The following is a 17997-nucleotide window of genomic DNA, read 5'->3' as shown; positions in this document are numbered from 1 at the left end:
ACCCCTTTTCCCCTGAGAAGAGGACAGAAGAGGAGACAGGAGAGGAGACGAAGAGGACTCTGAAATAAAGAATACTGTAGTAATAAAGAAGAGTAATGATGTAAAAGGAGTGTGGAATAATTGAATGTATGTGAAAAGCTCAAGCAGGGACAGAAGAGGTTTGAGGAGGCAGAGGTGAAGCAGAAGAAATGTGATGAAAAGACAGCACAGCATGTGACGAGCTCGGGAGCACAAAGCACAAAGTTCCAGGTATGAAGCGAGCTGGAGGAGGAGTGACTGAATGGTTGGCAAATCACCAGAAATACTAAACCAGAGTGATACATATCTGTGTCAGAAAAAATTATTGGATGAAAAGCAGCCATTCAAATAAATGTCAGTTGATACTTAATACAAAAACAAGCTGATTCTCTCTCCTTCAGTGGGATTTTTGTATATTTGTCTTTTGACAAGCATCTCTATCCCCGACCAAGCAATTTAGTGTCATCACTTTACTAATACAGATTGCAAAGTTTTAAGGCTTATTGACCTCAAAACAGAACACAAATACCACTGACATGAGGTGCACTCGTCTTCATTCATTGAATGAGATCTTGGCAGGCTTTCCTGTACAATAATGAGTCATTGTATTAGCAGCAGCGGTGGCTACCACAACAATAAATCTAGCTCCGCTTTTTAACCTAGAAAAGCACCGGCGGGAACCTCTACACTCTGCGCCTCCATGTTCTGTGGCTTTTAAAAAGGCCCTTCCTCTTTCACACTCTCCCTCTTAACTGTTCTCTCTGTCTCTCTGCCCATGGTTAAGCCTGGACAAATAGAGTCCACAACGGCAGAAATGGAGCAGCTTAAGACCCAGTCTCTCTCTCTCTCACACACACACACACACACACACACACACACACGCTTCCTCTTGCTACTCTCACACAGTTTGGGATGACTAATTAGACTGCCTGCCTCTCTTCCTCAACAACTCTTTCACTCAACACCTGTACTGTTTCTTTCTCCCAACTCTCCTTTTGCAGTGTAGTTCTTTCTTTTCCTTCCCCTTCCTCTCTTTAATTTTACTTTCCTCACTCTCCTCTCCTCTCCCCTTCACCCTCCTCCAGTGGGCTAAAAACCCAATTCCTTTCTGTAGTGTAGGAGAGGGTTGTTAGGGTCCCCGAGGGGCTTTTTGCTGTTGTGTCGTCAAGGTAACACACTGTCAGGGACACGGCCTCTCAAGCCAGTCCGAAAGGCACAGCAGATGTATTCATTCATTTCAAAATAGGAGGAGAAGAGAGGAAAATGGGCAAAGGAGACAGGGATAAACCGGAGATGAGAGAGAAGGAAGTGAGGAGAGATGAAGGGAAGAGAGGAAAATAAATCAAGAGAAGGGGAAAAGTAGAGAGGAAAGGTAGAGGAAGGGTAAAGCTCGAGAGGAGAGGAAAACTGGGGAAAGAGGTGGAAAGGTGAGCGCCACAAATCCCACAGCACTGATGGCATTCCTCCTTCTCGGGTGGAAAAACAGCACATAACTGTCACTCAAGTCAGTCAAGTGCCCCCAATTGGCTGTCAGTAGTTACCATGGTTACCGTCCCCATACTGCTGTTGTCGTGTGGCTCTCCCCGTTGAGCAAACGCACAGAGGTGTGTCTCCAGTTTGTGTGTGTGTGGGAGAGATAACCCCCCTCTCTGACCCCACATTGAAGCTCGCCTGGCATTTCACATAATTAGAGAGTTGTCATATCAGTCGAAGATGCTGCCTCACCATCTCTGCTCACAGTGTGCCTCTTCTTGTCTATCTTTGGTCATTTTTTATTCCTTCTTTCCCCTTTTTGTCAAGTCTCTCAGTTTTCCGCCCATCCGGTGTCAGATTTCAACTCTTGTTGCTGTGATTGACAGCTGTCAGAGGTGATGCGTCAGGGGCATGGCCAGGATGGCAGGGGACTGTACTGGTATAGGTTGCCCCCAGGGAGGAGAAAGCACGGTTTGACAGCAGCATAGATGCTTTGATCAGATCTGAGATCAGCACTGTCATATCTGGTGATGGAAACTGTCTCCTAACCTGTACCAAACTGGTTTGGTTGCCTGTTGTCCCTGTCCTATAGAAAAGTTTAAAAAAGGTATTTTTTTCAGCTTTATGACATTTACTATATGCATTTTTTTGATAATGATAATGATACAGATCTCATTTTTGATTAAATGTGCAATGTCTACTGTGGTACAGCATCTAGTCTGCCAGAAATGAATTAGAAGGAGATGTAGAAGCTCATCTCTACAGCTGCAAACCCAAACGAACCATGGTAAAACTGGAGTGCATTGAATGACTTTTTTAGAAGCTACAGTGGTTAGACAGTTCCTAGATTAGATTAGATCCCTAATACAGATCATTTCTATGCATATATGCATGCACAATTTCTTGTAAGTGCTCTCTTCTGGAGATAGACCCCACCAAGATCACTGGAATTGCAGAGAAATTCTTCAGAAGACATTGAAATGTTATTCTTAAAAAATGCCAATGAGACAGTGTATCAAGTATAGATTATTTTTAATGATTATTTTAGTTTAATTGAACTTGCAGTTACCTAAACCTAACTGTAATTGTATTTGTCCCAATAGACCGTTGGCTTATCATTTTCACAAACATGTGACATCCCTTCACATCACAAACTCATGTGAACACTGAATGTGCAAACTGCTTCTAGGTAAAAGGTAGGTGTTTATGTCTCCAACATCGTAATCATCTAATGGGGGAGCTTTGTGCTTTGCGTCATGCGTGGTCTCTGTTCTTTCTCGCTAATTGCCTTAAAAGCTGTATTATAGGTGAATGCTTAAAGGCGTTGTGTCCTTTGGCAGAGAAATGGTGTTTTACATCTGAAAACTCAATGCAACAGATCGTCATAGGCTGCATGTGCTTTCAATCTTTATTTCTATCACCGCATCGCTAAATATGTCTACTGCTCAGAATCTGTAAATGAATGGACTTACTTGGGGTTTTAGTTACATTCTTTGGAGTGGGCTTCAGTTAGACGTGGCAACATATTAGAAGGGAGAATTAAGTGATTAAGCAGCAAGTGAATTAGAGAGAGAAGATGCACTGAGAAGGGTTGTGTGAATGAACATGCACACACCAGACGTGCACCAGACACAGTGAGCAGAAAATGCCAAAGGGGGTGTTTTTGTGAGGAAGGATGAGAGAGAGAAAGAGGCTGCATCTAAACATACCAAAGCTGAAAGCCGCAGGGAAATCTATTGAAGAAATCAATATTTTTAGATAGGAATGAGTAGTTCACTTGGCCATTAACAGCAGGACCTCCAGTGCTTGTCTTCATAGCCGACTAATTGATTGATATATTCATATTTTTCTGTTAAGAGATCTGCGGTGCTGTCATTTATCTGACCAAAAGGCATAAAATCAGAGTGACACGTTACTAGTGTGTGATTATAGCGTTTTTGGGAAACTCTCTGCTGAAAATATTACTAACACTATTTTAGTCTGGTACCTTTATTCCTGCAGACCTCTCTGTGACTCGCATGGCAGCTTTTAGCTTTTTCCGCTGCCTGCCTCTGGAATGAAAAGAGGGAAAGAGAGAGAGAGAGAGAGAGAGAGCCATGACTCATTCACATTATCCTCTGAAGTGGAAATCCTGAAAACGTGTCTTACACACACACACACACACAGAAACACACACAACACGCGCGCAGGGGGAGCCCAGGAGCCCATTTGGAGTGCCACCATGTGTGATGTGCTTTGAGCAGCATGCCAGTCAGAGAGTGTGGAGTCTCAAATTCTCTCTCAATACAGTGTATTTTAACTCGTGTCTCTAACTGTATCCCCAACTCAGAGTGGGAAACGACTCCCAGCCACTGGCCAAATGGTGCCACATTATTGCAGGAGCGTTTGTGTTTTCTAGCATATAGGTGTGCATTCATGTTTTGATGTCCAGGTCTATTCATAGATGGTGTTGGATGGTGAAACAATTTCATTTACCTCCATTTACTAACAACAGATGGACTGAAAATATTCTTTTTGAAGTTAAAGAGACAGTTCAACATTGAAGAAGCTCATGTAAAACATTATTCCCTCATCCGTCATATATATTGTTTGTACAGTGACAATAGAGAAAACTCGGTTCTGATTGGCCAGGGTATGTGCGTTATTTGCTCCGGTGTTGCCTCATTACTGCATGAGAGTACATTAATATGCGTAGGCTGGTGATATTGCATATTTTCCTTATTGTCAACAATAGGCAAATACCTCCATGTATTAGCCCGTCTCTTTCTGACCTCCCTGCTTCCTCAATCCCATTCGTCACAAAACTGTTTCATTTTTCAGAAAGACTAAATCATTTCCTTAAACAGCAACAACAGATAGTTTTTTAGCCAACATTACTTTCATTACTAATTAGACAATTGTTAATTTGTCAATCAACAGAAATTGAATACGGCTTTTACAATCATCGTTTCAGTTATTTTCTTTCTCTGTTTTAAATAAAACTGAATATCCTTATGTGTCGGACTGTTGGTTGGCTTACAAAACAAGACATTTGAACACACCACCTTGGTGTCTAGGAAACGGGTCAACATTTTTCTGTGTTTTTGAGATTTCTTAGGCTAAATAATCAATTAATTGGGAAGGTAACCAGCAGATTAATCGATAATGAAAATAATCATTAGTTGCGGTCCTTTACAGGAGTAAATTGTGTGTTTGTTGGGTACTATTTTCAGCCGCGGATTTATACATATTTGTCGTGCTAGCGAGTATTTATGACAGGAGAGTGTACAGCATGTAGGATTGACCCATAATAAAGTACGGTGCTCATGTTCATCATAATTATGGTCACGGCGTGGCTCATTAATGTGTTTTTAACAATGGGACTCCATGTCAGCCAGTCAGCCAAAGGTGAGAGCAGTCCAACCACGAATCAATTACCAAAGAGAAATTGGCATTGTACTGAAGGAGCATCTTCATCAGTCAGTCATTATTCAGTAAGCAGGAGTATGAATGGAAAGGCTTTGCACACCATGTAAACATCTTAGCTGGATTATAGTGTCCATCAGTGGACAACACAATAAGCACACAGACACGCCAACACCTTAAGTCTGCAGTGACACCTGATGTGTGTGTCTTTGGATTATGGGAGGAAACTCAAACTCAAACTCATTTGGCTCAGGTTGCATGTTCTAGGTCACACCTGGAACATGCAACCTGAGCCAAATGCCTCAAATAACCACTTCAGATTTCTCAAAAGTGGCGACAAATCAGCACGCTAAGTGCCTTGACGTGGTACATTCAATACGAGTGATTTGATAAAGTGATGCTGCAATTTACAACAGAGCGAGTGAGCGAACTGACAAGTAAGTCTGCGAATGAGCAGGAGGGACCGAGTGGATATCAGAGGTGTTTTTGTTGTTTTTTTATACTGAAGGTGTTTTTGTTTGTTGATGAGAGCAAACACAAGAGAGCGAGACAGAGAGAAAATGCCATAGGTGGTGTTGACAAGTTCACACAAGAAGAAGAGGGCAGACGGGAACAGAGAGAGAGAGAGAGACAACTGAAAGTGAGCTGAAATAAAAAAGCTGCTTCAATTAAAGCGGCTGTTACTGAAAACCAGCTTGCAGCCTGGATGCTCTCCAGCCAGTGATGGTTTCAGGGCTTTCTCTGAAAGCCTTTCAGAGTCTTTCACAATCCCTGGGATTGAAAAGATGACGGGAAGCTTTACCCACATTTTGGTGCCTTTTCTGCAACCAGGAAATGTCAGGGCGCGTAAAATAGATGAAAGAAAGTGGATTTGATCTTAATTCTCATCGAGGCCTTTACATGCTAGAGTGAGTCTCCTCTCCTCTCCTCTCTAAACCATTAGGTGCCATCATTGTCACCGTCATTTATCACATTATTCACAAATCAGAATTAATGATAAGGTCTCATACCACTTTCACATCAGGTCATTTAATTTTCAACAACATAAATTCTTCACCATTTTATTAATGCCCGTCTTGGCTGAAACTCAGTGGTTTGCTGAGACAGCGGATAAGAAAATATGATTTTAGAGCTAGTGTTTTCCAAGCATGAAATGAGGAGCCATAAAATCTCTCACCCATAGATAAAGAGTCAGACCTGAAGATATTGTGGTTTGTGGTGGACGTACTTGTTAGGGCTCCTACTGTTTTTATGTGACAAGGGAAGACTTGAATGTTTTTAGGTTTCCGTGCTGTGGAGGTGGAGCCCATGTTGGGCACGTGGCTCAGTTTTTCTTTTCATGTCGAGTTTAACTGAAACCAACTCCTTCCTGCTCAGTGTGGGAACTAAGGTGCAGTAAAATGCTGGTAAGAAGCTCATGTTCTTTCAAGATAGACCAAATGCCTACCTGTCAGAACCGTCCTATGGTGTTTTTTATTGTCAACAAATCCCATGAAAAGACCAAAACCAACAATGCATTAGTCCTTCTCTCAATACTTTCCCACATCCCTACCCTGTCTGCTTAGGCCCAAGGCCCTTACTGAAGATGTAAACCTTTAAACACTTTTTTTAATTACTAAGTAATTTCCTTAAACAGCTGGGCACTGCAGTTTTTAGCAAACTAAAAAACTCAATCAGGAGAAAATAGTCCATTTTTTGGGGACTATTTTCGATACACATTTGCAAGTATTCATGGCAGCAGGATGGTGTATTTGGGATTGACTAAAATAAACTACAGTGCAGAGGAATAAGGTATATCAGGTTCTAGCCACACAGGCAACACCTGCTAGTAGGATCAATTCATCATTGTTTTGATCTTCGCGTGGGATTTGTTGTTGAAGAAAAATATAAGACATTACCAGGCTTATCCTTTCACAAATGTCTTTAAGAGAAATCTTTGAACACACTTATTTCAACCTCACATCTAAATTATGAGCCCCAGGAGCCTCAGTATTATGGCTAATGCTGTGGTATATCCAGTATTTTAGATATGTTTTGTATTTTCACACCTCAGATAAGAGTTTCACAGGGATTGTGTAAACGGAGGGTGATGGTAACGTGCCGACTCATGGCCAACAGAGTACGTAAATAGTCTGTGTGTTAAAGCATTCACTGCCACATTTGGATGACGAAAGTTTTTCCTTCTCACCGAGGGAACTGTGTTTCTGACTACTTTCTCCTTTGTGTCTCCACAGAAACCTCCTGGACAGGGACACGTTCTCCAAATCAGACCCAAGTAAGATCCACCACCTGTCTGTTATATACAGTATAATACTGTATATAAATATATATATATCACAAAGGCATGCATTAAAAGGAATACAGAGAAAAAAAAACAGCACAAAAGAATGAAAGTAATGGAAATTTGAAAAGAAAGGCATGCGGCAAGAAGGAAGGAAATAAAGGCATAAAAAAAGTAAAGTAAGTAAAGTAAAGAACAATTGAGAAAAATGTAGAAAGTAAGGGAAACAAAAGGACTATAAGGGAGTGAGAAATCAATTAGGGGACCGAAGTAAGGTCTTGTCTTTTGCCGTATGCAGTTGTGAGTTTTTTTTCACTAAATGTGTGAGCTTGGCTCGAGGCAGGTCTGACTAATGCATGAGGCCAACTAAGAAGCTTCTCCCTATAGATTCACAGAATGGGTGGCAAATCTCCTTTCCTCTCCCAGCAGTTCAAACATTACAGTAATACTGCTAGTGCCGGGGCAGGAGTCAAAGGGAAATAAGCTTATTCACTTTCTTTCTTTCTCATCAGCAAGTAAATAAAGCATGTTTCCCAAAATGTTGAACGTTTCTTTTAAGACAGGGTCTCGTGGTGTGTTAATGCTGGATGTATATCGCCTGTGTGTGTGGGTATGTCAGTGTGTATGTGTTGTGTGTTAGGGTAGGATGAGATAAGGGTAAAATTCACACTATAAAAAATAGAATAAAATCATCATTGTTTTGAGGTGTGTGTGAATTTGGGATTATTAATATCAGAATGACTTTTGGTGCTCTATAATGACTCACCAATAACCCTAACACACACACACACACACACACACACACACACACACACACACACACACACACACACTGTCTCTTCAAAACATAGTGTGTCAGCACATTTACAGTAGCATGGGATAAAAATGTCTCACGGTGATGATGATGACAGTGATGAACACGATGACGAGGATGACAGTGATTAACATGATGATGAGGAGGAGGAAGCTCAGGCTTTACCCATACATTCAGGCTCTTGTGCTGAGTAGCGCTTGTGATTATGCTGAGCACGGCGACCTCAGTCTCCTGACATGAAACAGCCTGACAGGCTAAAAGAGCACGGAGGTAAAGGAAAGGGAAAAAAAAAGAGAAAATGTCTGAGATACTGGAAGAATAGAGATATCTTGGATCTGTCATTTGCTGGTAAAAAAAAAATACCTTCAAAATGTAAAGAGCAGTGATCCAAAAGGAAAACCAAGGCTGTCTGGCACAAGTGGAAAGAAGACATAAAGCCCTTCAATACATAAGCTGCAAGACCGTGAAGAATCCAAAGTTTTCTATTCCATTTTTGGTTTAAATCTATCACCTGTTTCCATGAGACCCCAGTATCGTGTGTGTCTGCGTGGGTGTGTGTACATGCACATTGATATATCCTTATCCTATCCACTTATCTGAAAAGAACATCAAAGGCCTCCAGAAATGAAGTGTACGATGATGAGTGAGCGCCGTAATTTGTCTTTTAGTGAATTCTCTTGTTTCGGGAAATTGCATAATGGCCTGAAATGGTGTCTTTCGCCGTCTGAAGACGGGAATGGAATATATATGTTTGGGCTTCATGAATAAAACTATTAGGTGCTTTGATGTAGTTGTTTTAGTTCTAATTCATGCATTTATGGCATATTATTCATGGATGGATCAAATGAATACCATGACATTTCAGTATGTTTTTTCCTCTGTCCTTCTCTGAGTCAGCTTACCTACCAGTTCAAAAATATGGTTATGAAGAAGAATCCTGTTGTACAGTCTTAGGTAGTCGTTAGTTCCAGTATATGAATAATTGAGACAGTTTTGAGGAAAATACCTGGACCACTGTAATGGATAATGGCATTGGTTTTTAACATGTATAGTTAATGATCTCTAGTGTTGTGTTATAATGTTATGTGTCTCTCTTCTTCACAGTTTGTGTTCTCTACACACAAGGCATGGGCAACAGGGAGTGGAGAGAGGTGAGAACTAAAGAGAGAGAGAGAGAGAGTGTCACAGCTTTGGCCACTTTATGTCATGTCACCAATCTTCATCCAAAACGCATCCTTTCAGTATCAAATAGAGATACAACAGACACCAGTGGTGATGAATATTCACCCTGGAAACAAGCATGATCCACTTCTCTGCAGTCTTTATATTTACTCAGTATGTCTCAAATTTTATTTGGCTACATATGGTAAAACAAGAGTCTACAGCTATGCTCCGTGAGGCTAAATGCTAATATCACCATGCTGTCATGACAGAGGCATGGCTAACATGCTGAGGTTGAGCAGGCTTAATGTTTAGTCTACCATCTTAGATTAGTGTGTTAGCTTTCTGACCCTTAGGGTTGAAATACTGCTGAATTCGCTTATTAGTTTCACAGGTAATATAGTCATAAATTAAAGTTTTGTCCTGATGATATCGCTAGATGAAAAGTCAGGGGATCACCAAAGTTATTAGGATACATCGTCTGGGAACCATGAATGTCAGAAAATGTCATGGCAATCCATCCAATAGTACTCACAATATGTTGTAACACAAAGAAAGTTATTACATTATTGAAGTTCTGGTCAATTTCATTAATTACCCTGAAGTAATTATGATAAGAGACCCCCACTTTGTGATTGTAGACACAACCAGTACCTACACCTTGTTTATGAGCATGTGTACACTCACGTATGACTGTAGTGCAATCACCAGTGTGCTTCACAATAATGAATATTCACGTATGTAAATGAGGGGGCAAATCTTGCAGCCCCAATCACTCATAGTTATTCATAGTTCTGAGTAGTCCATCATCTGCATGCATTATTAATAGGCTAAGTTAAATGCCAAACCGGGAACCTACTTGACCCCCATTGACTTGATGTTTCAGCTGCTCTGCATTCATTACTCTAAAGCTGCACATAATCTTGTTTAACCAGCCTCTTCCCTGATGTGTCACCTGAGGAAAAAAAAAGCTGCTGGTTATTAGTTATTCACATGAGTCACAGCAACTTCACAAAGTGCTTGTAAAAACTGTGTAAGACCAAAGTTTTAAGGTTTATTGAGCGGCCGATAACGGTTCAACACCAACTTGGACATCTTCGTAGATTGTGTAGATTTGTGTCATAACACTCTTTTGTTGTCCAACATTTAGAAAAGAAGAAATATATTAAAATGGTTTGCCTTATAATTTAAAGAAAAGGTATTCTTATCTGTCTTCTGATCTTCCTTTCTTTGTCTAGTTTGGCAGAACAGAGGTGATAGACAACACACTAAACCCAGACTTTGTGCGGAAATTCATTTTGGACTACTTCTTTGAAGAGCGACAGAACCTCCGATTTGACCTGTAAGTAATACCTGTGTGTGTGTGTGTGTGTGTGTGTTATTATGATATTACAGTAATATTTGAGATTAAGATTGATACTTGCTCTGGCACCAAACATTGTAATGGTCATATGGCATGTAAGGTTCAGGAGTTAATCTTTGCTTTACTCAATGTTGGACGCTTCTTCTAGAAAATACAAACTAGGCTTAAAAAATAGGCTTCCATTAGACCCTAGAGGCTCCATATGTCACTGGCAAAATGAGGAATTATTTTATTGTAAAGCTACAAATATGGCTGTTTTAATCTTAGATTTGTGCCTCTCTACTGTGCAGTTGGCATACCTACTCTACTCTAATTGTATCTCAATTTACGTATTGAGAGGTTAAGTAAACCAAAAATGTTACATTTCACAAACTGCATTATTTCGTATTTTAATGTAGATTAGAAAGTTGTTTTCACACAATGAATTGCATATTCATGCCAATATGAAGTCTTCCTCCAAAAGTTATACAAGGACAAATCTTCCTCTTTGTACCGTCATACTGCCAGACACTGATTTATTACAGTATTTAACTGGGACAGCTTCATTTGTCTAGATGCATTGGGGTGCTCTCTAAAAGCAGTATTGGTATAGGCCCAGTATTATTTTTACTGCTGATATTTGGCAGATTGTGGAGTTGGCATGCCGGCAAGTAATAAAACACTTAATTGTTAATTACCTGAAGTATCAATTGTGAGCTGGGAAGTAAATGTTGGGATTTGTGAGCACTATGTGACACTATATCAGAGAGAGACGAAGCAGGTTAAGCTTTTTAAAATATGCACTGGTGTTGGTATGGGCGTGTATCATGTGAAAGTATTGGCTATTGGTATCGGCTTCAAAAAACATACATCCATGCATCCCTGTTGCCTACTCGTATATCTGTATATGATATGGCACTGTATATGCATGTGTTAAAAGCTCAGTGACTGCATCTCACACTTGATTTGCGTTCCTTTGCATCAAGCCACCAGACTGCCTGTAGGTGAGGGGATTTTCTTTCTCAATTTGCTCTCAGATCCCATTTCTCATTGAATTACAGAGGGGATTTCAGTGGCTTTATTTTATTAGATGGAGACTAATTATATTATAATCTATGAACCAGGGAGCCACCCTGACGGCCCAACTGGGACCTGAAAGTTAGACTCTGCGAAGAGGAGTTAGTGTTTCTGCTTATATTGTGTGTGTTTGCCTGTGAGAGATGGAGAGAGAAAGAGCAAGGCAGAGACAATATAGTTTGTGCATGTATGTGTGTAGGTGGAGGTCTATATTTGTGCATGGGGGTTTCTGTATCCCTATTTTTCACAGCAGTATTAATACTTGTCTAATTACAAAAATATTTTCTGTACATCAGACTCCACACTAAAATGAATGCATCATATAACCCGCTCTACACTTTGATGACAGATTCAGTGATCCACCTTCTCATGTGCCTCTACTATTCTCATGTATCTTCTCACCTGCCTGTCCATCAATACTGCTACGATGTGTAAATGACTGTAAAGATACAGCTTCACTTCTCACAGGAGAATACTTGTACGTAATTTGGCTGGGTTTCCTAGTTGAGGCCGTGTGTTAGTGGATCGTTGTATACCGTCTCTCTTGGCGCAGGTATTATCCCTCTTTAACCATACGTGTTCGTATCTCAGCTGGTCACAGTACATACTCGTATGGTCGTCTCGCAGTGTCACAGGGCCACGCGGACACTCCGAGACCAGAGCAAGGCCATGGTGTGTGTGTGTATGTGTGTGTCTCGTATGTGCATTCCCACATGCTGTGTGTGGCCATGGCGACAATGTCATGCGCTTGTGTGTATTGCGCTATGTGTGCAGTTTAGTGATGGTAACCATAACAACTGGGGGTTCCAGGGGATGGTGGGTGTGATATAGGAGTGGACAGATTTCCTTCAGGGAAAGAGAAGCGTTTAACCTTTCATATCTACTCTGCCTGCTCCACTTGTGTGCCACCCCATGTTACGACCCAGTATACATTTTCACACCTATCTGTTACTTTTTTTGCACTGAAAGGCACAGATAAAGAACATGCAGGACTTTGGGTTGTTTTGTTGTTGCCTTCTAATTTGTTTAGGTAGCTGTATAAATGTATGAGTGCATGCCTCTGTGCTTGCTGTCTCTTGAGTGGTTTTCTGAATGGAACGGAGCATCTGTTGAACAAAACAGCACACAGGCTTTTTTTTGGTCTGTGTGTGTATATGTGTGTTTTTCCTAGTATCATTCAGCATGTGCATCACTGTTAGCGAAACATGCATGTGCCTTTGTCTGTGAATGTGTCATGTACATGTGTGTGCGTGAACCTAGCTCCTCTCATGTCTAACAGCCCCAGATAGCCGGTGCTGCCGGCCTGCAGAGGCTAACTCAGTCTGAGATTATAGCAGATGAAAGAATGTTTCCTCCCTCAGGCCCATGAAGATGGGATCTGTGGGGAAAAAAACTAACAGAGGAGAGGTTATGAAATACTACAGTATGTCTTCTGAATATGAATAACGAGACTACACTGTGTCTATGACTTGTAGTATTACTGCTAGTACTGCTGCCACTAATAATTCTGAATGGGGGAAAAATGAATAAAATATGAAAAAGTGGACACTAACAATTAGTGAGGTCGGTCAGCCTTTCAATCTGTCAGTCCGTCAGTCTGCCATTGGTCCAGATGGAAATATCTCAACAATCGTTTGATGCATTGTAACTGTAGAGCCATTCAAGGTCCCCAGAGAATTAATCTTACCTACTTAAGTGATCCTCTGGCTTTTCCTCAAGTGCCACCATGAGGTTAACATTTGTGATTCGTAGTGAAATATCATGACAACAATTAAATTGATTGCCATGAAATTTGGTACAGATGCTAAAGTTCCCTGGAGGATGAATCCTATTGACTTTGGTGATCCCTGGAGTTATTTTTGCTTATTCAGTGAAATATCTCAGCAGCTCTACTTGGTGGATGGGCATCAAATTGTTCACAGAAATGTTAATGGTTTTATTGAAATATCTCAGCAACTAGTGGATTGATTGCTATGACATTTTGAACAGACATTCATGTTCCCCACTGGATGAATTGTAAAAACTTTGATCCCTGACCTCATGTAGCCCCATCATCAGGTCAGAATTTCACTTTGTCCAATACCTGCAAAACTAATGGCATTACCATCAGCCTCATCTTTGTGTTTTGTGTAAATCAGCAAAATATTAGCATGCTAACATGCTAAAATAAGATGGGGAAACATCAACATGCTAACATTATCATTGTGAGTAAGTTGACTAATCTGAACATTTAGCTGTGTGCATGTACATGGCTTTCGACTCTTGTCTAATTTGTTTACAAGGTCTATTTGTTTTTTGTTAAAGTTTGTATAAATATTCACACACTCCGCTTTGTACAACTACAGTGAATATATAGAAAGGGGTAGGGGATTTGTGTGGTTTGAATGTCAGTTTTACACTTCACACCAGCGAGGAGAGAAAAATAAATGATTTTCATTAAAATTGTGAAAAACAGAGCAGGCCACTTTATGAATAGGACGTACAGAACATCCCTCTGAGTCAGTATGGACACATTTGTTGATAGTGAAGCGTTTCTACTCTGGTAGATTGATGACTATCTGTATGGTTTGTCCAGAAGGTAGAGACACTCTGCAGTCATAGACACTGATGATAAGATATCACGTGATTTGTATTTAATCATTTTGAATACCCAGTCACGCTTCGGATTCAGATTGATTTAGAATCCTAATTACCCAAAGTGCAACACACACACATATACAGGCACACGTAGGATGTACATGATCCTGAACAGCCTTGTAAAATAACTAAATTGCTCCCCATTTCTCCCCCAAAATATTACCTAGCAAAGGGCAATCCATTTGTAGTGGTGGGTGAAATGACCTGAGCTGTGAAATGACCTCAAATTGCTCAGCGAATGGCTTGTCTGATTGCTTCCCATTCTTCAGAGCCTCTGCACCAGAGGAGCCATTTCTGGACAAATCTTTCTCTCTGCCAGTATTAAACCTGCAGGTGGAATGGAGGAATAAAGCGTGTGAATAACATACAAACATACATCAAAAAATAACATGAGAGCCCTCTGAAACTCACACTAATAGAACAGAGACACTTTTTTACGCACTAGCGCAATATTTCAGTTTCTTTTTATCTCTCTCACACGTGCACAAACATGTATACTCTCATGTTCGTACGTGTGACTGCCAATTAGTCCATTAAGTGTCAGTTTAATGGAGGATGCCTGTGAGCCTGTGATGTTTAGAAGAGAAATACTCAAAGCCTCTAGTGAGGTCGTCGGCGACAAGCTGCTTGGTCCCATTACTGATTTACTGCTGCCTGTAATCCTTGTCGTATTCCCAGCTGAGCTCCTGTCACCCTCCATCGCTTTCTAATGCACTGACCCTCGCTCACGTTTCCTTTTTTCTACAGGTATGATGTCGACTCGAAGAGTGCCAACCTGTCAAAACACGTGAGTAAAAAAACTTGATTATGTGTGTTTTTGTGCGCACATTGAGGCATGTATGTTTGCATTATTTTTTGTCTCTGCACACTTTTGCTGTGTGAGCGAGTGTTTGTGTGAGCATGATTGCTGTCCTTATCATTACCTCCCATTAGCCTCATTTCAGCCACATAACAGTAATCTGGCCATTACAATCAGTGTGTTTATCATCTACTGTAATAGCACATTCCCTGAACGGCCTGTAGTTAATTTAGAAATTAAATAAACACTAATTTCCCCTGTCCACTCTGCCTTTTCCCCATTGATAGCAGTGATTAGCATAATGGTAATTAGGAACAACAATGTGATAACTTGGTCTTTGCCTGCAAACAATAATAGCTGTGTCCTTCCTACTGCATCATGGGGATTATAGTTCAAAAAGTCAGATGCAGCTTGTACCCTTGCAAAGGTTTTCCTTGACTGGACCAAGAGATCACCAGGGATCTGTCATTTTGAACCACATATCTCTTGTTTGATGAATTGAGTGGAGTAGCATCTAGTTACTAAACATTAGCTGGCTACTGGCGGTAGCAACATACTAAGCGTATGGACATGAGTGGTTTCAGTCTTCTCATCTAACTCTCAGCAAGAAATAAATTAAGCGTATTTCCCAAAATGTCTATCTTTTCCTGTAAGGGGTGGCCCTGTTTTTGTGCAGCAACAGGGGATATGACTGTTTAAATGGCAACTTTCATGCATTCACTGAGCTGCACAGTGTATGTGTGTCCTGAAGGTCTGTGTCTGTCTGTAATCTTGTGTGCACATGCCTGTTTATATGAAATCGGCTTTTCAGTATTATCTGAGGCATGCTTGCGCAGGTGTTTTCTGTGGTAACGGCCCATCCTGACCTGGACTGTCATTGTCTTATCAGTCTCACATAGCTGTCTGTTCTACTCACAACCTCTGGCCGTTAGTTGGACGTTTATAGCTTCCATGTCCGTAATAGCCAGTGTGCAATCATGCATTGCATCCTCCCTCACCACCTGGAAGATAATTGCTACAACTGTGTATATGCAATATTTATATGTATATTTGTGTGTCTGTAAAAAAGCTCATTTCAAGTTACACTCACTTGATTTTTGTGTCCCAGTCTGCCTCTGAGCAGAGCTGCAGGCAGCCACTGTTGCTTTGCCCTAAGGCGACACACTCCAGCCCTTAGCTCTTATCAGAGTTTGCTTTTCAGTGTCCAGCCCAACTGGTCCACCCACATATTATACAACATAGACACACAGTCACATGACTGTCATTTGCGTCATAAACAAATGGAAAGAGGTGGGGATTACTGGAAGAAACAGTAGGAGATGGGAAATTTGTGACTTGAGGCTTTAAAGAGGAGTATGTAGATAAATGAGCATATTTCAGTCCAAATGTTAGAAACATACAGCTTTTAAAGAATATTAAATGGAAGACTTTCTTTAAACTTCTAGAGAATTGAACATCATTTGAATATAGAGGGACGGGTTGAGAGAGTGGGGAGAGATAAGACACTGTCCTGTTAATGAGATCACACTAATCTAATCTTCAGTATCTCTATACGCAGATGGAAGCCATGCTGATCTATTATGAACATGCTCACACAAATTCATTGCAAATCTATGGCATTTATCTGAAATGGGTTGAAAAGCTGATTTGAAGGTTTTCTGCTCTGAGCTCCAAAATGTGGTATCCGTCTGAATCAAAAGCTAATGGCATTGTTAATAATGAATAAATCATCCACTAATACTTTATAAATCACTTAAAAGCCAAAAATTAGAATGACTTTTGTGCTGCCAATTTGTGAAAGGTTCCTCTGGCAGATGTTTATCCTCAAGTAGGAAACTTTTCTGTTATCTCTTGAATTTGTTAGCAAACCTGCTGAGACTCTGGACCAAAATCCATTTATTAGCAGTTTATTAACATGAATAATTGATTATTAGAAATTGTGAAACTGATTAACCAGGAAACAAAGACATTTTTGGACTTTGTTGTCGAGAGTTGCGTGAGAAATATGAAATAGTTATGATAGAAATCGTGTGACTGTGTATCATGTGTCATTAGGTATGTGGGTGGGCTGGCTGGGCTAGACACTGAAGAGCAAACACTGATGTACATAGTTGTACAAACTAGTACAACACTAGTGCAGTTGTTTCAAACTCTAACAATTGACTTTTCAAAATAGTCAAAACAGTATTTCCAAAACCAGACCACCACAAAATGCATGCAGTACGTTGATGCTACTGAGCTGCCACACTTTGTCATCGGTAGTGCAGTGCTGTCAAAAGAAGAAAACAAAAACACGTGGCCCAAAGTTCTGAGAGATTTTGCCAAGATTGCAGTTGATTTGAAAATTAAAGCTTAAGACTGGTGCCGACTCATGGATGAGAAGCTCCCAGTATCTTCTCCTTTAAACTGGTATCCATAATGTTTTTGAACCATCTATATCCATCTGCTCACACTCCCCCTGAACTCCTCCTCCGCTGTGGATCTCAGTCTTATCTATGAAACTGTTGATTTTTCTGGAACATTACTGAATGGAGTTACACCCACACAACTATCTCTTTTTCCACATGAAATCTTTTTTTAGCCCATGCCGTTATATATTTAGCCAGTAGTTGCACACAGCCAATTCTCCGATGGACCTCATGCTGGCAACAGCCACGGTTGCTAGGTGATTTGTGACTTTATTGCACAGCCTCTACATCATAGACAGTGGAAAGTATCATAAAACAAATTTTTTAAAATGTTATTTCAGCACTTGCTGTTGCCAAAACAAATTAGTTTAGGGCAAATCAAAGTCATGGGACTGTTTGTATCCAACTCTGATGTGACCAATGAACTAGACAGGCCAGCCATGTAGATAGATAGAGATGAAGCAAATCAATGGAGCAAAGAGAATCCATTATGTTAGTGCTGCTTGTAGCTGCTCCAGTCAGATATTGGAGACAGTGTCCAATAATGACAAACGCTCTCACCAGTGTTGCCCCCTGGTGAAC

At 40.6% G+C, this 17997-nt stretch overlaps 1 protein-coding gene across 1 annotated transcript in view; it reads left to right on the top strand.

Annotated features, from left to right (window-relative positions):
- Positions 1 to 17997, top strand: part of LOC139305263 (copine-8) — a 71299-nt gene that overhangs the window by 11416 nt on the left and 41886 nt on the right. The window contains exons 2-5 of the mRNA XM_070929212.1: positions 7131 to 7171; positions 9096 to 9142; positions 10391 to 10494; positions 14956 to 14995. Of these exons, the coding sequence (XP_070785313.1) occupies positions 7131 to 7171; positions 9096 to 9142; positions 10391 to 10494; positions 14956 to 14995 (232 nt within the window). The remainder of the gene's footprint in view (positions 1 to 7130; positions 7172 to 9095; positions 9143 to 10390; positions 10495 to 14955; positions 14996 to 17997) is intronic.

This window comes from Enoplosus armatus, chromosome 22 (genome assembly GCF_043641665.1).
Source record: "Enoplosus armatus isolate fEnoArm2 chromosome 22, fEnoArm2.hap1, whole genome shotgun sequence".
Taxonomy (NCBI): domain Eukaryota; kingdom Metazoa; phylum Chordata; class Actinopteri; order Centrarchiformes; family Enoplosidae; genus Enoplosus; species Enoplosus armatus.
This window is presented reverse-complemented; position numbering and strand designations above follow the sequence as displayed.